We start from the raw sequence: 22,865 nt of genomic DNA, 5'->3' as shown, positions 1-22,865 counted from the left end.
ATAATTGCCCAGTAAGGAAGGCACTTGGCCAGTTGGAACTGCAACGAAGTGGTGCAGCATAAAATATGTAGTTTCTTGTAATCTGTTAATTCTAGCATTTTATTTCCCTTCCTGTTCTGTCTCCTTCTCCTCCTCTTTCTTTTTCTTCCTCCTTCTTCTGTTAAAACTCTCCTATATTGGAACATTGATTAACATGGGGAATGCCCATCAAACTATGTACTAAAAGTATTATAAACATTCCTGGAAAAGAATCTGTATGGCCAATAAGGGAGAAATACATTTCAAATACAATAAGGGAGAAATACATTTCATGCATCCATTTTGTTCCACAAAATGTTCTTCTTATATATATTCTTTTCAAAAATGATGGTTATAGAACTGTATGAAGGAAACCTTTGGAGAGAGAGGGGGGGAAACGATTAAAAAAACAACAACCACAATAACCTTAAAAAATGTGTGGCTTTAAATAATTATCAGTCACACAGTGAAGGCGTTAAGATCACCAATTTTTACTCTTGTGTACCTTGTACTTGTGCGTACTTGCAGTAGCAAATATCTCTTTCCAAAATAAACTGAATCACAGATACACATACACTTCCTTTTTTCCCCAGAATTTATATTCAAGGACAGAAAGAACAAACAGACTGCATGGTTTCCCCATCTGTTCATTTCCTAATCAAAGATCTTTGAAGGTCCTTTTTTATGTTTCATTTTGAAAGAGTGCAAATGCCTGTGAGGTCCCATTACGCTTCTCTCCCCCTTTTATTTTAAGCCTGACAAACACCAGCCTGCCTTTTTTACAGCTGTATGGGGGCAAAGAGGGACAAGGAGCCAAGCGTTTTTGGCTTTAAAAAAAAAAATCCTTTGTGGATTGTTTTTAGAAGGAAAGGCAAAACGCTCACCTTCCAATGGGTCCACAGAGAACCCTTTTTCATTGGCTGTCACCAGAACAAACTGCCCCCTCCCTCTTATATCCAGGATGCTGGCATTTTGTCAGAGCTGTGATGTAAGCTGCGTTACATTATTTTCCACACTGCAAAACACACCACCAGCTGCAAACCACTTAAGATAATGAAGAAAGTCAGAAGAGATTGTCATGACAGCTCATTTTACTGTCACAATAAAGACTGGGGTCCTTCCTAGGACAGGGAGTTTGATCCTAGGTAGAGGCAGATATTTCTCTTTCTGGGCACAATGAGAATATGTCTGCTGAACAAAACTCCGCATCGGCAACAGGAAGGGCATCCGGTCAGTAAGCACTCTGCTAGCTCCATTCAATTGCCCAGACTCCAACCTACATGGGGATTATGGGGGCCATTAAAAGATGATGATGAATAAAGACCGAGGTCCACTAAGAAAGAGTATCAGCAAGTATTTTGTCTAGCGTACTGATAGAATTACACAATCATACATTTGGAGGTGCTTTACAGGCCAGAGAAATGCATAGTGGAAGCATTTCTCAGGTTTATTTATTAAATTTATATGCCTCCCCATCTCAGTGTCCAGATAACTATGGAGCCTCTTCATGGGTATTTCAACTCCTATATTTCCCAGGAAACATGACAAAGAGAAAGTTATCGTGGGAATTGTGGTCCAAAACTTTGTATGTTTTATTGCCATGAATTATTTGCCTATTAATGAAATAAGACATTAATGTCATAGTTGAGATTAAGAAGTGTTATGTTCCTTTTAAGAGGAACACCCTCCCATGCATGCGGCTTCCTCCTTCTCCAACTTCAGACAATAATTTTATTCTGTTTGTATGGTGGTTTTATTGAGTTTATATTTATATTTGATGATTTTAATGTTTATGCTGTAAGCCACTCAGTCGCCCTGAAAGAAGATGGTGGCAAATAAATTTAAGAAGTAAAATGAAATAAATAAAAATAGCACAGACTTAAATTTCTTGGATTTTTATTATGTAATAATCATAGACATTTGGCACTCTATCAATTCCGTTTCATCTCTCACACACACTCCTCACATCTTGTCCAAAAACCTTTTTGCAAAGTCTCCTGGGATTCGTAGTATTGCAGGACAAGAGATTTCAGCCACTGTTCAATTGAAATCTACTTTCTTTATATCAAAATCCATTATCTTATATTCTGCTGCTCAGATGGCAAAACTTTGCTTTCTTTCTGATAACTTTTCATGTCTTTGAAATACATTTCATCTATTTGGTCAAATATACGAGGATCAAAGATGTTATTTCAAGTTTCAGAGCAACTATGACATAAAGTTAATTTACCACAGTTATAAATAATCATAAAAATAAAAAAAACAATCTCAAAAAAGGAGGGTCTTTGAGAAAGATGACAAAATTGAAATTTTTATACAAAACCAAGATCATTTATTAAGATGGATGCATAAATTATTGCTGAAATATGACAGAGGGACAGAACAAATTAAATAATTAGAAGATAAAATGGATGCAAAATTTGAGAAAAGTAATTACAATTGACCAAAGAGAAGAGCTATGGGGAAAAATCAATAAAATTTACTCTAAGGCACACTTTGATTTATATTCTCTAGAAATGTTCTATAGAAGATATATTAATTATGATATCTATGAAGATAGATAAAAACAGACAAATGTTGAAAATGTAAGAAACAAAGAACATTTTACTATACATAGTGGACATGCAAAAATGCAAAGGTATTGAAAAGAAATACATCAAAAGAATAAAAAAACTAAAACTAAAATATAAATTGAAATCACAGGTATTTCTATTGGTCATAATTCCAAGCACCATACATGAAAAATATTAAATTTAGTAAGAAACAATTTACTAAGATTGAAACAAGAATAAACCTAGCACAATATTGGAAAATTGATACCTTGCTATATATCAGACTGGGAAGACTAAAATTGGATATATGCCATAATAGCAACATCAACTGTACACATTCGCAAAAAAGTTTAGTTAAGTTGCAGCAGAAATGGCTCTAATATAAAACATAAGGCAGATTTGGACATCTGGAATATGTTTTTTGATGATTCAAATAGAAACTGGCAACAATTAGAATTTGATGCAAAGTCCAGATATGTAAACAGCGACTGGTGGTTGGGAATACCAGCAGAAGGACAAGATAAGATATACCATTAAAAAGTTACCTTCTTTTTCTTTTATTTTTTCACTATGCTTTGTTTAATTCAAATGTAGCAATCTTTTTATTTATCACCTTGGGTTTTTCTTTTCTATTTTCTTTGTATTGCAATATTATAACAATCGATATAGATTTAAACAAAAGACCAGAAACTTCTCATTTGGTGACTGATTTATTGTCAAGATTTATAAGCCAAATATTTTTTATCTGATTCTGGATATTACAAATTCAAAATAAGACAAGACACAGATTTAAGTTAACCTTTAAGCTTTATTCTGTAATACTTCCTAATATTTACAACCATTTTAAATATATCTTTGGCAATGGTAAGGATGTGTATACATATATACACCAGTACTTTATGTTAACAGTGTATATAACACTGTTTTACTTTTAAGTAAAATAATTACAGAAATACATATGTTTCTGAATGGCAAATAATGTTCACATCCTGTTACACTTGGCATTGAGCCAACTGCAGGCTTACGAACTTGGTTGCTTAAGGTGTGTTCATACTCTTTTACTACGCAATCCCACTTTGTTCCTATTTTTGTTTCTGGGAAACATTTTGCTAAAAAAACTTTGCTACAATTTACCTTCTTCAACATCTACTGTAGCTACTTTTTGTGGTCTCCATCACTTAAATATAGGAAGAACTGATTCAATGCAAATGTCACCTACAACTTAAAGCCGTCTCTCTCTATAGACATCCCCTATGCAAAGAACTGTAATGGCATGTGGGAATGACCTTGCAAGACAGGAGAGAGAAATGTAGATTGGACAACTAGCATGTAGTAGACAACTTAGCCCTCAAAAGGAGGGAGGGTATGGGAAATGTTTTAGAAGAGACCCTCCCAAGTTTTCTGTAAAGCAAAAGGAAAGGGGGGGGGAATACTTTCACTCTTGCAAGATTTTTGTAACATAACAATAAAGGTAGTACTCCTGATTGTGCTTCTTGTCTGGACTGCCTCAAAGAACTAACTGTTGTGGGACTTCCGGTTTGCAAGGTTTTGGCGGCGGCAGGGATTCGCGACACCGCGCGATCCCTGCTGCGTTCGCCGCCAAGGTTCCCCCGATCCGTTTGGATCTGGGGGATAAAGCTGCCCCGTAGAGGCAGCTGAAGACAGGGGGGATCCGGAAAGGGGTTTGGGGGTGACACAGACCCCCTCCCCAGACGGCTAAACCCCCTTTTCCCGAGGCGGAGGAACGGCGGTCAGCAATGGCCGCCATGAAGAAATCTGCAGCCGGACAAGCAGGTGCAGGAGGAAGAAAGTCGGAAGAATAGTGAAAGTTGCTTCTAACTGGGACAAGACAAGAGAAAGTGACCTGGAATCTTGAAGGCTGCTAAGTATGCATTGTCTCTAGTGAGAGTTACAAGCTGCGAATATTTTAAAAGGGAAAGTTTTTTCCTTGTTCCACTCTCCTTCCTAAAGTGACAGCGGAGGGAAATCTTTTTGGCTGTGAGTGGGAAGGGAGAGGGAAAAAAATTGGAGCAAAATTTGAAAATAAGGAGAAGATTGCCTAGAATTTTAAAGAGTTACTAAACATCAATAAGACTTCCAAAAAATATATTTGAAAGGGAACTTTGTGATTAAACCTTAACTCCAGAAAGAGAAAGTGAAGAAGAAGATATTTAAAAGAAACAGCCTGTTTGGATTGTTTGGTGACTTTGGAACTTTTGAGAATTATTTCTGATTAAAACATCTGGGTGGTTGTCTGGAAAAACTTTTTCTCTACACAATGGCATCACTTGTGAATGGATTGAAACTTGTATATCAAAAATATGAAAAAGAAAAACAAGAAGGGAAAGATGGTCTTGGCACTATTTTTCAATTTTTAGAAATGACGGTTTATACTTATGTGAAGCAGAATGAACAACAGGATGAAGGGGACAAAGAAGAAGCCATCTTTGATGAACAAATGACTTTGGTTGGAGAAGGGAAAAAGGAAGAGAAAAAGGAAAAGATGACTCTAAGATCTGGAAAAACAACCCAAAAAGAGAAGAATAAGGTGAAAAAGGGACATTATGTTAGGAAACAACAGAAAGGGGGAAAACAGAATAAAAGGGAGGTGGAGAGACAAGGGGTTAAAGAGAACGAGAAGAAGAAGCAAGGGAGAAAGGAAGGGATGAGAAGCCCTAATGGTGGGGAGCAAGATGTTAAGAAGCAAAAGGTTTTTAGAGATAATGGATAAACTTTATTGATAAAGGGATTCTAGAAAGGTACATAAGACTGTTTTTTTTATATTTGTATTTAGAAATAACCATAGAAAATTGGAAATAATATGTAATTTAAAATGTGATAAAATATTTAACATAAACTAGTGAAATTTTTGTTAAGAAAAAAGGAGTACTGCAATGAAATATGATTTAAGATTGTTATTTGGGGGGGGGGGGGTAATAATTTTTGGAAAGCATAACTGTTCCCACAAAGGCATGATATTTAATTGAAATGGATAAAATGTTTAAGATATAAATGATTGTTAATATTAATGATCAGACTATGGTATATTAGCGAATTTTTGTGTGAAATGAGAGATTTGAAGTAGAAGAAGGAGGAACATCGTAATGAAACAATGAGCTATAATATGTGATGTGGGGGGAGGGAATAACTATGGAAAATAGGGCTCCTATAAAAGTATGTGATTTAATTGAAAAGTAATGTGTTAAACGTTTAAGATATAAATGAATACTAATGAAAAGATTTGTATTATTTTTGATAACATAGTATAATTTTAGAATGTACCAGACAGAATCCCAATGTAAGTTATGTGTTTTATATTAAGTATTATAAATATAGGGGAGAGAGATAAAGGCATCATACTCCATATAGTGTACAGGAGAAGTTTTTCTTCTTTTTTAAAGAAAAATAAATGGATGGCTGGAAATAGAACAGACAAAGAATAATAAATATTATGATCTGAATTGAGAGGAGATAAATAAAATAAAATTGAGAAAATTTAAAAGAGAGGAGAAGTTATATAGAAAATTGAAAATGTTAATAAGATATGAAATGGTATATAAAAGGAATATGAATTTGAATTTGTGTCTGTACCAAGAGTTATAACCCGGGACTAAGCAACTTTCAGAAAAGAGATTTTTTATGCTTTTATGTTTTGTGTTTATGTGTATTTATGTATTGTATGTCTTGAAGAATTAATAAAACTTGTTTTTGTTTTTTTTTAAAAAAGAACTAACTGTTGTGGAGCGGCCGAATAACCTGAGGCAAACTCGGAGCGAACTTCAGCTGTTACTTTATTGAGACAATAAAGGGTTGCCGCAGCTGCCACAGTAACAAGGCAGCCAGCTGGCGGACAACAGCTGATGCCATTTGACAGCTCCCTTTTATAGCCGGCTGTCAAACAGCATCAGCCAATAGGAACGGTCCGTGTTCCCGCTGGAAACACGGACCTGAGTGAAAACTTCGGCTTTAGTCTATTGCAAACGCCACACTAACAAAAACTCATTTTAGGGGGATAGCCTCCCCAGATCTATCTTTCTCTTGTCATGGAACTCCATTTGTTGTTAGGACAGAATACAAGAGCAGAGCAGAGCAGAATAGAATAGTTGGAAGGGACCTTGGAGGTCTTCTAGTCGAACCTCCTGCTCAAGCAGCAAACCCTACACCAATTCAGACAAATGGTTGTCTGATGTCTTCTTACAAACTCTCAGGGTTGCAGCATTCACAATTTCTGGAGGCAATTTGTTCCACTTATTGTTTTCAAGGAAATTTCTCCTTAGTTCTAGATTACTTCTCTCCTTGATTAGTGGCCATCCATTGTTTCTTGTCTTGCCTTCAGGTGCTTTGGGGAATAGCTTGACTCCTTCGTCTTTGTGGTAACCCCTGAGATATTGGAACACTGCTATCATGTCTCCCCTAGTCCTTCTTTTCATTAAACTAGACGTAGGCCGATTCAACTGGGGGGGTGGGGGAATGAATCTAGATCTAGGATAAATCCATGCACTATTGTTACCAGAAGATGGTTGTCTGAAACCACTTTTAAACAGTGGTTTTTCTGTGATGACTTATTATGTATAGCGGGATCCCCAACCCCTGGTCCTGGGTGCTTGCGGGAGACCATCTTCTCTGCTGCCATTGCTGTTGCTGATCTGCAGAGCTGAAAAAGTTGGGTACTAATCTGATATGGAGAGAGAGACCCCATATTGCAGAGGTCAGATTGGTGGGATGAAGATCAACATGTGATGGAACGGTAAATGCTGTGACTATTTTATACATTATGCTGTCTCTCAAGACTGGCCACCTGAAGTCATTTGAGATACGTTTAACAGGCTAAATGTAACAAAAACCCATGGACAAAACAAAGAGCAAAGACCTTTTCTCAGTAAAGCAAATGGAAAAACTATCAGAAGACAAAAATGATTTTTGAAGATGTCCATTACTTTGGAAAACAAAATTGTTGAAATGTTTCTCTCACTGAGATTATAATTTAGCTTTGGTGTGAATGGCAACAAATGGATCCTCAGCAAAATTGCTAATGTTAAAATCAGCAGTGCCATTTCCATTGACCTGGATTTTAATTCCGGTACAGGTATTATTACCCTCCTTCTGTCCAGATATAATATCACAGTAAATTCCTTTAGGAAGGCCAGTTTGTAACGTGGCAGTCAGATTCCTATTAATAAAGAAAAGTATTCAAATTAGGCAAATGTAGTGATTTTATATGATACACTTTTATTCCCTAGATTTAATTTTGTTGCTCTGAGACTATAGTTTTGTAATACAATGCCTAACATTGGTATCCAATTTCCCAGTCCCAAATCAAAGTGTTGTCTTTTAGCATTTAAAGTCCCAAAGTAGATTATGTCAGGCTAATCTTTCATATATATATGCCATACATACATACATACATACATACATACATACATACATACATACATACATACATATATATATATATATATATATATATATATATATATATATATATATATTTCGCAGGTACTTACATGTATGGTATTCAGCTTTGTTCGGGTATTTTCCCATGTCATTATAGTTGTGCTTTTAAAGTTGTAGCAACGTTTCGGCAGAATCTCATCTGTCATCATCAGGCTTCTGTATTGTGTTCGTCTGTGAGTCAGACTTTCACAGCCGTTTCTGTTTTAAATTTGGGGCTAGCCTACTGCTGTGCCAGAATGGTTTTTTCTTCATCCTGATTGGTTGGGAGTCTTGGTCTGTGTGCAAACTCCAAGACCAATAAACACACCTAGACCTACATACCTGTACCCGTGAAAATCTACAAACACACATACACACACACACACACACATATATATATATACTTCATCTTTTCATGTACTTCATTTGTTTAAGAATGTTTTGAGTTGAAATCATAAGAATTGGCTTATGGGGCCCAATTGTTTTGCAAAGTAGTTTGTACACTACCATTGCTATTAGTTTGTGAGTTGTGTGCGACCACATTCTTCTTTCAATAGTAGTTGGAAAAGGTGCAAACCCAAAGATCAGCTAAAAGCTGGCCAAAGTAATTGGAAGTCAGGCAGCATATTAATTAATTAATTAATTAATTATGATTCTAATAAATAAGCAAAATGTAATAAACAATGTCCTGAGATTATCTGAATCTGACTAACCTGATTGTTTGAGACAGATAGTAGCAGGAGTGGGATTCAGACGATTTGGGCTGGTTCAGGCGAACCAGATGTTAAATTTAAATCTGGTTCGCTGAACCGGCAGTTGAACCGACTGGCTGGCCCCGCCCTGACCACCCTGCCCTACACTGCATCTCCCAGAAGTCTCCACATGGGCCATTTTTGGATGCAGGTAAGTGCATGGTCCGCGCGGAGGCTCTGGGAGGGAGAAAAACAGCCCTCCCGAAAAGTCCAGAAGTCTGGAAACAGGCCTGTTTCCGGCTTCTGGAAGGCCTCTAGAGCCCAGGAGAGGCCCGAGGGAAACCTCCGGACTCTGGAGAAGGTGAAAAACAGCCCTCCCAGAAGTTCCAGTAGGCCACACTCACCCAGCAACTGGGCAGAGAACCGGTTGTTGGGATTTTTGAATCCCACCCCTGGATAGTAGCCTTTCCAAGCCCAGTACATTCCAGAATTCTGCACCACAGACCCCATATTCTCTAGCCAGAAAAAAACAAGGGCAAGGTTAGATGAAGTTTATGGTGTCTGTAGTCACAGAACTAAAAGACATTTGTTTGGGAAATGCTGCAGTGTAGTCCCCAGTTCCGACAAGATGTCTGTATCCTGTATGTAAAATCCCTGTTTACTTACCAGTCATCATTATTGAAGACAATAAATCCCTGGTTACCACGACCGAATGCCACTTGATTGCTGTTGTTATCCCACCAATTGGTAAATGGTTGCCCATCCACAACATTGCGGAAAATAACCATATTCCTTGGAGAAAAAAAGGAGAAATAGTTATTCAAAATCTTGACTTACATTAGTTTGATGTGTTACATGTGTTACATGTTCCAGCTTGATGTGTTACATGTCCCAGCTTGATGTGTTGCATGTTCTGATTGGAAATTATGGGAACTGATGTCCAATTGGTCTGGAAGATGACAGGATCTGGGAAGCATGCATATCTTATTGCTAGAATAGGAATTGTGAAATTTTCTAACCTTATTTGACGCCACCGATGTTCACAGATCCAGCCATTGCCACAGGTAGTGTCTGGATTAATTGTTACAGACTTAATTGATCCATCTTCATAACTTGGGGGACCAACCCAGGAATTAATATCCTGGTTGTTAAATACAAATTAATCATGAAAAGAAAATGTAAAAATAAATAAATAAAACAAGTGAGATTAAAATATACAAACTAGAATAGGCTACCTGACGATAATAAATTCATTTTCTTTCTTTTATGAAAAAATTCCATAAAGGGTTTCCAGTCAGCAATAAATGTCTTTTCTTTAATCAAATGTCAACTGGGCTATCTCAGTAAATTCTATCACCTTCACCAACCATTCCTATGTTTGTTCGTTTGTTTGTTTGTCTAAGTTTATTTGCAGCACATCTCCTAAATTTTTCTATCTTTGTGCATACAATAATTTCACTGTGGTTATCATATACAAAAACAGAATTCCAATTTTTTCCAACTATTTATCCCTGAAACCCAAGAGGAAGACTTATATAGGCAAATCAATTAATAATGTAACAGAAATTCAGAATTTATCTTCTAGTCCTGTGATGGCAAACCTATGGCACGCATGCCACAGGTGACACGCAGAGCCATTTGTGCCGGCATGCAAGCTGCAGGAAAACTTACTTCACTGCGCATGTGCATGCCTCACAGCTGATTTTCGGCCAGTTTGAGGCCTTTTTCAGCCTCCCAAAGGCTTGAGGAAGGCTTCTGCAGGCTTCTACAAGCTTTGTAGGCCGAAATCTAGCCCCGTTTCGTCACTTCCGGTATTTTGGAAAAACAGGAAGTGATGAAACGGGGCTAGATTTCGGCCTACAAAGCTTGTAGAAGCCTGCAGAAGCCTTCCTCAAGCCTTTGGGAGGCCGAAAAAGGCCTCAAACTGGCTGAAATTCAGCTGTGAGGTGCAGTGTAGGTAAGGGGGCGGCGGGGTGGGGTGGGGTGTGGGATTGCACGCGCATGTGTCGTGGACATGGGGGGGCACGCATTGCCTTCTGGGTGCTCGCACACGAGTGCGAGTGTGCAAGCACGTGCTCAATTTTTGGCACAGGAGCCCAAAAAGGTTAGCCACCACTGTTTTAGTCCAACTCCCTGCTCAAGCAGGAAAACTTATATATCATTTCAGAATTTGTCAGAAATGGTATAGGGTATCCTGCTTGAGCAGAGGGTTGGACTAGAAGACCTTCAAGGTCCTTTCCAACTCTGTTATTCTCTTATCTTCCATTGTCTGGCTCTCGTCCAGCCCATTACTAAGTTCAGGGTCAGCACAACCTTTGGAGCTACAGACCAGATGCCAACCAAGCATGATCTCATTTATTCATTTACGTATTAAATATATTTGGCACCTATAGGGTGTAAGTTTCATGTAGGTGTAGCAAACTTTCTCAACCATGTTCTGCCTCTTGATCACTTTAAGGGTCCCAGCAAGTGGGATGGCTTGGTTAACAGACAAAAAAGCTTTGATGAGGGGATATTTCATTCTTCAAATCCATCTAAAATATTCCAGCCCTCAAAATGTTCTACCTGACCATTCTACAGGTTCTTGAGAACTATAAATGATATGCTAGGAATGCCTGTGCCCCACAGATTGCCTATCTCTGGTACAGTATTATTGCCATGAAGAGGAATCAGCCTGGTCACAACATTGTTCTAATAAAAGACATCCATCAGGGCATCCAAGATTCCCTCTCAATACATAATTAATAGATGCTGCTCATTTCCCCAAGCTGTTTGTTAAGTTTACAAAAGAGACACTGACCTCTCCATTTTCAAAATATCTTGGCCAGCTGAAACTTGACATGATCCTTGTAAAGCCATATGGATGTGCAAGCATGAAGCCAACTCCCATTTTATAGAGCCTAAATATGAAATTTTAAAAAAGGCAGAGAAACTCATATTTGTATTTCTCTAGCAAGAGAAACTCAGTCAGGCTTTCTGGACCCAATGATTTTGGTGTCTGAGATCAAGAGAAAAAAATACCTAACTTCATTCCGTATACACAGAAGCAATTGGATTGACAAATCTTTCTTCGGCACAGGTATTTTAATGGACTTGTTTTTTTCTTTGAGGTTTCTGGGCTGCCACCTGGCTAGTTTAAGGGATGCAGAAAAGGCTGTGTGGCACACACAGTTCTGCCTACCAAAACAGGGAAAGAACTGAAAAACCCCAATAAGAATAGTTTTGAGAATTGTTGCTACTATCCCAAATCCTCCTACTTGTGGCAGTTGTCCCAGTTAGTCTAAGAAACATCTGGCAGAGGGACCTTCAGAAGTCCTTCTCACCTGGAATCCCAGAAGGTCAAAATAGAAGCTCCACCACCTCCATGACTTCTCTGGTTATCATGATTATCCACAAAGACAACAGCTTTGTCAGAAGGCATAAAACTCCAGCCTTCGCCCCAGTTCCTTAAAAAAAAAAAAAAAAGACAGCAAGAGTCAGTTTAAGTGAACACAATATGTCAATGAGCTAGGAATCTTTTTTAAAAAGCGGAAAGCTAAATTACTTCAAATAAGTCATCTTTTCTCCATGCCACTTGCGAATGACTGTCCCTAATTTGGCACCATATTTGAATTCAGTTACTCGGCCGTTTCCAAAGTACTCACTGGATGAAATGGCCTCCCCACCTTGATCAATCACCTGGTGAAAATCAGAAGGAAAAATATTGTGGCATACAACCTTAAATTTAAAAAAGCACTATATATTTTGCATAAATATACCTGACAACATCTCCTGATAAAATAAAGCAATGGAGAAATCCAATATGCAGTCTATGTTGAATAAGATCCTCCTTCTCATTAAGCTAAATACATTTTGTTTGTCTGTAGTTTAGCTTGTTGTAAAAATGATGTCAATGAGGTTTCTAAACCAGGATTTAAGTTTTAGTATGAACCCAACCATGTAAACCATGGCTTATTGAATTATATAAACACAGACATAATAATTCAGCTCCAGCTTTGCCTTCAGGCTAATCAAATAGGATTGCCTGGTTCACACATCTCTGGTGTTAACTTTCAAGAAATACAAAATCACTTCATATTACTTGCTTTTCAGTGGAGCCAGTTCACACATACAATTAGGAACCTTCAAATTTTGCTAATAAATTCATAGATATATTGACCAGAATAGCTTAACATCAATATGTGGGGGGGGGGGGGGGATAAAGATGTTGCAAGGCTGTTACCTACAAAAAGCTAAGAAATTGTTTTTAAATTATTTTCATTAGGTGGTTTATCATAACAAATAAGGTTATGTTTTCATGTTGTTCTACTGCTTCCAGCTTTGGCTTTTATTTAGAGCTGGAGGCCTAAGAAAATGTTCAACCTTGCCTTTTTTCCAATCTTTGATATGTATTTGAAATTGATCCTTAGTATAAAATAAGATATATAGGCAGTTTACCTCTTGGAAGATGAATGGCCTTGTCCCTTCAGCAAACCATTTCGTGTTGAGATGTTTTAGTTTGTCTAAAAAGGCTTTCATATCCCCAGGCCACATGTGCTTGGCAGCATCAATGCGAAATCCTGCTACACCAATGTCAATTAGGTGATTCATATATTCCACAACTTTGGAACGCACATAATCCTTCTCTAGTGCAAGATCAAGAAGACTAACAAGGCGACAGTTCCGAACCTGTTCAGAAAGTTCATTTAAAGAAATCAACATATCCAACACACTTTTTTCAACATAAAACAGACTCTAAATCAAAAGTCTTCAAACTTGGCAAGTTTAAGATTTGTGGACTTCAACTCCCAGAATTTCTGAGCTAACTGACTGGAGGAGGAATTCTGGGAGTTGAAGTCCACAAGTCTTAAAGCTGTCAAGTTTAAAGACCCCTGCTCTAAATAGTCTTCAAAGTTATTCTTGGACTCTGGCAACCAAAGAAAATTTCAGTTTGTTTGTTTATTTATTTGTATCCTAACCTTTATTATTTTGACAAGTAATTCAAGGTGGCAAACTTATCCAACACACCTTCTTCCTTGTGAGGTGAGTTGGACTGAGAGAGAGGGACGAGGCCAAGGTCATCCAGCTGGCTTTTATGATTAAGGTGGGACTAGAAGGCCATCCAAGAGCCACCCAAGAGTTAGTTTGAGGTAAGATAGATGGCTAAATAAATAAATAAATAAATAAATCTCAAGTTGAGGGGTCAACCTCTCAGATGGGTTGCAATGATAAAATTTAGAATTACAGGAGGTTGTCATTTAAACATAATCTTATGTTAAAATCCCTAGCTATAGCAATGTGAGAACCAAGAAATATTAATGCAGATTTCTGTTTTTGACCAGATTTCTACAATTTAAAGGTGAGGGGTGTTAGGGGGGTATATATGCATTTACAAGGATGAAATTCTCGTGGATGGCTGCTAAAAGGATCTAGAAGAGTGAACTCAGCATTAAGACTGAATTCAAATTCGAGTTTGTTTATTACAAACCCAAGGCCAGATACAAAGACAGCAATAGCACTTAGATTTCTATACTGCTTCACAGTGCTTTACTGTTGTCTCCAAGCAGTTTACAGAGTCAGCATATTGCCCCCAACAATCTGGCTCCTCATTTTAACAACCTCAGAAGGATGAAAGGTAGAGTCAACCTTGAGCCGGTGAGAATCAAACTGCTGAACTGCTGGCAGCCAGCAATCAGCAGAAGTAGCCTGCAGTACTGCATTCTAACCACTGAGCCCTAACAAAAAGCATTGCGTTTTTCTATATACTTGTATATGTGCAGAAGAGAAAAACAATAAGCAGGGACTCAAAGTAATTAAAAACATTGTTACTAAAATAAGCCCCCCAAAATAAGAAGTTCCAATGCTAAATAACGGTATTATGACTGACAGATATGGATTCTCAAGTCTACACAGAATCTCTCTCAACCTGTCTCAGAGACTGCCAGAAGTGACAAAGACTCTACAACCTTCAGGATACAGATTACTAGCTGCTAGGTTTCTGAAATAAAATAATATCAAACTAGGTAATATAAGTCATGAAAGCAGGATTCCTTGTTCTGACTTCATACTCAGCAATATTCCAGGAGAGCAGTGACAATTATTCAGGCAATCATGTGAGTCAATTGAGACTTCCAATGTTCCTCAAGCAACAAAACGCATTGGCATCCTGCCCATGAAGAGATGCCAGCTAGCAGGTCTTCTTAGAAGAGGTCTAAACTGGCGCTAAGGGTCAGTTCATCCAGCCTGCAGCAAATCAGTCCCATTCTCTCAAACCTTGGTCAGTCTGAGCAGAAGTTAATTATGCTAGCTCTGCTTCTTCACCCATCCTTCATCCCTTTAATTTCAAGGTGTCTTATGGAGAAGGTATAAGGATGCTTCCCGCCAAGCCCACAAAATTGGAACAGAGTGAAATTACCACAAGTTCGGATACCTAAGATACACGCTGTTTTCTTAAAATAGAAAGCATATTTTATACATTTTAAAAAACCACAACACATTAAAATGTCTCAGAGGAGCCATTGCAGCTGAGGTCTTGACAATTCTCCCAAAACCAATTCACCTTGCATGGGGGGGGGGGAGAGAGGAGGGAGAACAGTTTCTGTTCTCCCAACCTTTTTTATGTCTCCAGTTTTCAGTAATGTGTTTCCAGTCCGTTACCTGTTACTGATCTGATTATCTGTGCCTGCTACAGTTCTTCTGCAATCAGTACTAAATATTATTATACTTGATGTATTTTGCTTTTTTAAAGTTTATTTTGCAAACAGTCCAGAGAGATTGTTGGCAGTACAAATACTTGCTTATTGCCACCATCAATGAATAAAACTGACTTTCAAAATTCATTCACTGTGGGCAGGTAATTCCTCTGTGCCCAGCATAAAATATAATGCAGGAATATAGCACAGCGTCCTCTCATGATTAAAAAAAAGGATCGTGTGGAGACTCAGCAGGTAGCCTTCTCTATGGGTAGAACTACCATGCACTCATCAGTCTTAATGTATTAATGATTTCATTTAATACATACTACTACATGGCAATATACAGCTCCAGAACTGCTGAAGCAGAAAGTACTGAACCAATGTTTATTTTGAGTAGCAATAGCAATGGCACTTAGACTTGCTTCACAGTGCTTTACAGCCCTCTCTAAGTGATTTACAGAATCAGCATATTGCCCCCAGCAATCTGGGTTCTCATTTTACCGACCTTGGAAGGATGGAAGACTGAGTCAACCTTGAGCCAGTCGGGATCGAACTCCTGGCAATGGGTAGAATTAGCCTGCAACACTGTGCCACCACAACACTTTCTACCACATTTATAGATCCCATCAAGCCATAGTGTAGAATAGAAGTACACATTATGTGTCTGTGTGAGCATACATGTGTGTGTACATACTGTATATGGTGTGTGTGTGTGTGTGTGTGTGTGTGTGTGAAAGAGAGAGAGAGAGAGAGGGAGAGAGAGAGAGAGAGAGAGAGATATGTCCTATATAAGACCTAGCACTGAAAAAAGATGTGATCACAGAATGAACAGGAGAAAGAAAAGGTTTGTCAATTTTGGGAGGCGGTGCTGGGAGGTTTAATGAGCAAGCTGGCAGAGACTTAAATAACACATTTTGCTCCTTAAATTCCCTTTAACATGGGTAAAAAAATAGCCTGGCATTGGTGAGAATAGTGTGTTTTTAAGAAGCGTAAAAAAGGGACCTGGAATCAATCTCCTTGCAAGGCTTAAATCATAAATTTTGTAAATTCCTCTAACCACAGGTGCAAATATCTGCCCTTTCTACTTTGTTAAGACTTCTAATGTGGCATAGGAACCACATGCAGTCCACAGATTGCTGACCCGCTATTTCGCAAGGAAAGATCCAGTCCACCTAAGCCTTAACTGCACCTTTAATCATCTTTACCACAACAAATAAAACTTAAGAAAACTTTACCTATGCATTTACCAGAAGTTAGGATTGCATCTAACTCATAAACTGTGGTCAGTATTTACTACTTTAAGTCAGTTTCATGGCTCGAACTGTCATTCATGTTAACCATATGTTGTCAGTTTGGATGACAGAAGAAGTTATAGCTAAGCGAACATGAAAGCAAAACTGGTCAGTTATATTTTCATAGTCCTCCTGAAAAGGACACATCCAAGCCCAGCCACAGCTCTCAGATGGGGGGCACTGGGAACCAGAAATGCTTGCATCTTTATATAGCTCACAGCCAATATGTAAGATTCTGCCCAAGAAATCCTAATTGATTTTTGACAAATTTTATTCTTCTGCTCAGATTACACATAATTCTAGTAAACCACACACACACATGCATACATGAATTTTACTTGTACCCACTTTCATGTGTCCATTGTCATACTACTGACACTTGAGCTTAAATCCTGTGAAATACTGAACTAATTTGGTCTAGTGGTTAAGGCCCTAAGGCACCTTAGAAAGCAGGAGATTGTGAGTTCAAGTCCTGTCTTAGCATGAAAGCCAGCTGGGTGACTTTGAGCCAGTCATATTTATTTTATTTATCTTTATCTATCTATCTATTTATCTATTGAATTTATTGAATTTATATTGCCACTTATTCGGCCATGGAGACTCTTCACTCAATTTACCTCACAGGGTTGTTATTGTGAGGAAAAATAGGAGGAGGAAGATTTATTGGATATGTTTGCTACCTTGAGCTATTTGTAAAAACAAAAAAAGTCAGGATACAAATCAATTTTAAAATTAAAATAATAAACTCATGAAAGATCAGCATATTGTTCTAGGGTGTTTGCGTTCTATCTACAACTGCCAGAAACCTGGCTTAAGAATGAGGCTGTCCAAATGCAGTCTCACTGGGCATCACTGTTTCAATCATTAAAAAAAAAAAGAACAGAATATAAAGGTAGTCTTTGACTTACAACAGTTAATTTAGTGACCATTCGAAGTTACAACAGCACTGAAAAAGGTGATTTGGGACTGTTTTTCAGTTATGACCACTGCAGTATCCCCATGGTCACGTGATCAAAATTCAACCGCTTGGCAACTGACTCATATTTGTGATGGTTGCATGATCCCAGGGTCATGTGATCCCCTTTTGCGACCTTCTGACAAGCAAAGTCTCTGGGGAAGCCAAATTCCCTTAACAACCGTGTTACCAAGTTAACAACTCCAGTGATTCGCTTAACAACTGCAGCAAGAAAAGTCGTAAAATGGGGCAAAACTCACCTAACAAACATCTCATTTAGCAACCGAAATTTGGGGCTTAATTGTGGTTGTAAGTCGAGGACTATCTTTTCATGAATTCAGAAAAATACCTGGTCAGGATCATTGTAATTTTCTATCTCTCCACTGGCGGTTCTGCATTTCCTGTCATTGAAATCCCATCCAGAGTATGGCACAGCAGGAAAATCGTGCCTGTGTGAATCAAAGTAGCTTCCACATGTAGAATGGTGGCCAGATCCAGCAGCAGCTCCACACATGTGGTTGACAACAGCATCCACATAAATGTATACCTGAGCAGAGAATAGTTGATCAGATTAAAGCAAGTTGAAAGGAGGCCCTGCTCTATGGGCATGGGAGCGAAGTGACATCAAGCGCGTCCTGAGACATCATCTTTGTTTAAGAACCCCATAATCCCTTGTGGGGTGGAGTCTGGGCAACTGAATGGAGCTGAGTGTTTACTGGCCGGTGCCCTTCCTGTCACCAATGCAGAGCGATATTCAGTAGATATATCCCCATCGTGCACAGAGAGAAAAATGTCTGCCTCTACCTAGGATCGAACTCACAGCCTCCTGATTGTGAGGTGAGAGCTCTACCTCTGGATCACTGTACCACTAAGCGCTTCCTAAGACCACCATGCATATTATAAAATCCATGCCCATCCCACACTGATGTCACGATGACACCATCCTGTGACACCATAACACTGTTCTGTGGCAATGTCATATGAACCTGGTCTTCATCTTTTTCTTTAGTCACGAACGAGATAGATATTCTGTGGTTTGTGGGGAAAAAAACATTAATTTCTAGTCCATTGGAATTAAAAGTGTAGCTTTACAAAAATGAGACTCAAATTCCCTTATAAACTATAGATCAGAAAGTCTCCAAATCGATACTTGCACTCACAATTTGGCCTTAATTGGAAAATCATTTTCTCAAGGCAGTCTGGATACAATAGGAGGATATTAATAGTTAATTGATTGTAAAGATAACTAAGTAAGATAACACATGTAAACATTTGGAAGTGTTGTTATGCAATTGTAAGGTATTATAATTGCATATTCCCACTCTCTTACTGGTATAATTCAAGATGCTGCAACATTTGCAAATTGCTTATATTCAACCTATCTTAGGAACACTTTCTCCCTTGAGCTTCTATTACTACCTTTGGAAGCTACTCAACTGCCCTTTGAATGATACCATCTGTGCCCCAGGCTCAGTTAAAGACATGCAAACCACATTCTTGGCAGGTGCCCCGTTCCCAATGATAAAATTCTTTCCCACACTGATTTGCCAAAGTACCGTTCTGAGCTTTGTACGCTGGAAGCATCTCTTCCAAAAGATATCAAATGAAAGACTTCGTGCTTGTGAGGGCAATCAATCCGTCCCTCCAGAACCTATCCAGTCCTAATTTACATTTCACCTTTGTAGGGCAGACATAAAGAGAGAAACAATGAAACAATTTACAAAAACCAGTAGATGATTTCATAGTCAAGGTGAAGTTTGCTTTCCCATGCTGTGCTTTCTGAATGCTCTTTGCTGATCCTCCCTCCTTTCCAAATTTAGAGATGGCTGGTGGCTGGTTTGTGTTCCCAAAATAGCTCCCATTACTGCACCTGTATTATTTAGACCCAGCTTGTAGACCGGGCTCCTAGCTGACTGGGAATGATCTAAAACATAGTTCTCCCAATTCCCGTTACTAGTAAGTCAACATGGACTCAAGTGTCTGATGTCAAATGTTTATTATGTCAAATATAATTTTTTGTGATTCCTTACATTTCTAAGCACTGAGACTCACATGAATTACATTTCTTATCATTTTTGCAGGGTGAATGTTTCTGTATGTACAAATGGAATCATCACAGTAATATCATTATTATCATAGCTAAATGATCATATTATATAGCAGTAATATCTAAAATCAAGCCAGTAACTTTTTGTCTTCATTTTATTAATTCAAAGAAAGAAGGACCTCGGGCAGTCTAGATTTTATTGCACTCAAAAAATTTTTTTCTGGAATGTGATTATTTGGAAGGGACTAATCTTAAATTAGATGACTGTAGATACTCAAGACCATTTTCTAAATTAATCAAATTAAAACGATTCCATTTGAATTGATTAATGGAAGATGGTCTCACCACTAGTTTGAGAGAATGCAAGCTATAATTTAAGAATACGTATCACTGTTAGGGAAGCAGAGTTAACTTGAACCGAAAGTCTTACACAGAATATCAGATCACTTACTCCAACTTTGTTACATCTGTTCACCATGTCTTTAAATTCAGTCTCATTTCCAGATCGTGTACAGAGCTTGTAGCTGACCGGTTGGTATCTTTCCCACCATGGTCTCCACCGTGTTGTAATGACAAGGTTTTCATTTGGAGGAGAGATCTGTGAATTGAATAACATCACCCAACAACACAGAGCATTATTTCAGTAGCTCAGTGGCAGGCTGAAAATCCTTTTTGACATAGTCCATGGAACTATGCAAATTCTCTATGGTACAATCCTTACCTTGATTTGAAAGCACTTGGGTTTCTTAAGGAATACTTCTAAAAAACAGTTTGGATATGCCCAGTGTGCAGAAAACCCAGCCTTTCCTTACTTTTTCCTCTTCAAGTTCATGGTTTTTCTTGAAATCAGAAACTTAAAAGAGTGACTAGAAATCCTATGAATTCTGCTTCAGTTAATCAAAAGCCAGTAAAACGCCTTATGTGTCCCTCACACAATTAGTTTTCCCATCCTTTCAAAATAAAACATTTATTAGGAGAAAACTGGGAAAACTAACTAGAAGACTAATTCACGGCAGGAGTGAACTACACTCTGAATTCCCCTCTATTACTTGACACCAAGAACATATAATCCATTTGATTCTCAGAATATTATTTGATCATAAGTGGGCAGTAGGCTTGCTTGCTCATTTGACAAAACATTGATTTCTACTGGATGGCAATAAATTTTGAATATGAAGTAAGATTGACTGCCTTATGTTCAATGCAAACAGCAACTTCTACTGAGTTAATAAAATAAACATGATGTATTGTACATGAAGCATATTTTTATGTCAGCTGCAGCCAACTAGAGACGTTGCTGTGTCTTTATTTTATATAATTTCTTAAGAAAGTACTGGAGGAACATATAGAAAACCAGAACTCTAGTGAATATGTTAGCATGATAAATTAGATGTTACTCATTAAAGTAAGTTGTTTGCTATACATTCATTTAGAAAGTAAAATTAAAATACTGGTCCAGCTTGTTATATTACATGAGTAGTAATAATAATAATAATAATAAATCCCATTATTCTTCTATTTCTTTGGAATAATATGGGAACATATTTACCATCGGATGGAAAGGTAAAACAATCAGCATCTGATGGAGTATTATCATTAGCAAAATGGTCATCAGTAAAAATTCCTTAGCTTTAATACTCTACAGTGCTTTCATTTCCACAATACCCATTATACAGTACATGATGTAGCCGTTAAAAATAACATGGTTTTGGTTTTTTTCCTGTTATGCTAGAAAGTCTTTATGATTGATGAAGTATTTAATTAAATGGTGGCTGAGGTGGTTGGATTGCCATATTGAAAATAAATGTTGAATAAATCAGCAATCTGATTGTCTGTTGATGCAACAACTTTTCCACCAGTATCCATCTTACTACTTATTCATTTGCCTTCATTTAACCAAGTTTTTAGCAACTAGTTGGATGCTTGAAAAGAAACTGAATTACAAATGTTATGCCTGATAAATCAGTTGGAACACTTACAGGAACATGTTAACTTCACACACTCAGTACAACAAAACACGAATTTACTCCACATCACAAATAAACTGATGCAACCATTTCACTGCCATGTCTTTACAAAAGGTTCATTCATTTTGGCCAGTCCTTCCCAAACCAAGCTGTTCTTTAGATATCCCAAAAGTGTTTTTTCCCTCAAAAGGCAACTGGACTTCACTTTTTCCTTGAAGATGTTTCACTTTTCATCCAAGAAACTTCTTCATCTCTGACTTCAAAGCTAAAGAAGCTTCTTGGATGAGAAGTGAATTATCTTCATGGAAAAAACAAAATCCAGTTGCCTTTTGGGGGAAAAAAACACTTTTGGGACAACTATGACCTGAATGACTGAGAATCTTCATTCACATTTGTCTATGGAGATTGTCAGTCATCCAGGTCGTGGTTGTCTCAAAGGCACTTTATTCAAGAGGCAACTGGACTTTCTGGTTTTTCTCTGAGCTGAAGAAGCTTCTTGGATAAGTGAAACGTCTTCAAAGAAAAACCAGAAAGTCCAGTTGCCTCTTGAAAAAAGCACCTTTCTGACTCCATTTACATTGTTCTTTAGATGTGTAAACTTCAACTCCCAGAATCCTAAGCAACTGCCACACTAACTGGGAAATCCTGGAAGTTGAGTCAGCATGCTTGAAAGATTATTTGGTGATTTATACCATGAAAAAAAATCTCCACAGCCCTTCACTATTGTTAACATTGTTGAAATTTCAATTTAATGCAATATTTATTTTCTTGGAATCAGAGAAATTGTGTCAAAGACAAAGACTTCTTTCCCAGAAATTACCATCAAACTGTACCTACCTGAACTCCACCAAATCCATTAGGTGCTAAGTAACGTTCGCATTCAAGAGCAATGTCATTCCAACGCCATTCAAAGAGGTGAACGATAGATGTTCTTCCAGGCAACGTATTTGGATTATACTGAGCCCAACAAAGTTCCAGACCAGCAAGGAGAATTAAAATCCACATGCTGCCTTGGGTAATGGGTCTTTCTCTGCTCCCAGTTGCCGTTTTCAGTACTGTATTTATATTTCTGGTACAGCTCAAAGTACACACCAGTCATGAGACATTCAACACAATTGGCTACATTTAATCAAAGGTCACAGCCACTTGATGGTTTAAACAAGAGAAACAGGTGAAGATAAAGAACTAAATTCCCCGGGGAAAACTTTGAATGCATAAACCAAGATAAGATTCAG

The 22,865-nt window shown here is 37.9% G+C and overlaps 1 protein-coding gene across 1 annotated transcript; it reads right to left on the bottom strand.

The window, feature by feature from the left end:
- Nucleotides 1-7,484: 7,484 nt before the first annotated feature.
- Nucleotides 7,485-22,635, bottom strand: LOC113414756 (pancreatic alpha-amylase-like). Its single transcript, XM_026671768.2, has 10 exons — nt 22,468-22,635; nt 20,115-20,261; nt 17,966-18,163; nt 13,133-13,363; nt 12,240-12,373; nt 12,019-12,141; nt 11,496-11,595; nt 9,715-9,836; nt 9,362-9,487; nt 7,485-7,740 (listed from the first exon to the last, which is right to left on the bottom strand). The coding sequence occupies exons 1-10, from the start codon at nt 22,633-22,635 to the stop codon at nt 7,548-7,550; spliced, it is 1,542 nt and encodes a 513-aa protein (XP_026527553.1). The 3' UTR covers nt 7,485-7,547.
- Between the last annotated feature and the right edge of the window lie 230 nt (nt 22,636-22,865).

The sequence above is a fragment of the Notechis scutatus genome, chromosome 3 (assembly GCF_049901735.1).
Source record: "Notechis scutatus isolate UNSWTSFEM ecotype Mainland chromosome 3, rNotScu1.2, whole genome shotgun sequence".
NCBI classification, from domain to species: domain Eukaryota; kingdom Metazoa; phylum Chordata; class Lepidosauria; order Squamata; family Elapidae; genus Notechis; species Notechis scutatus.
Note: the sequence above shows the minus strand (reverse complement) of the source record. Positions and strands in the feature narration are given on the sequence as shown.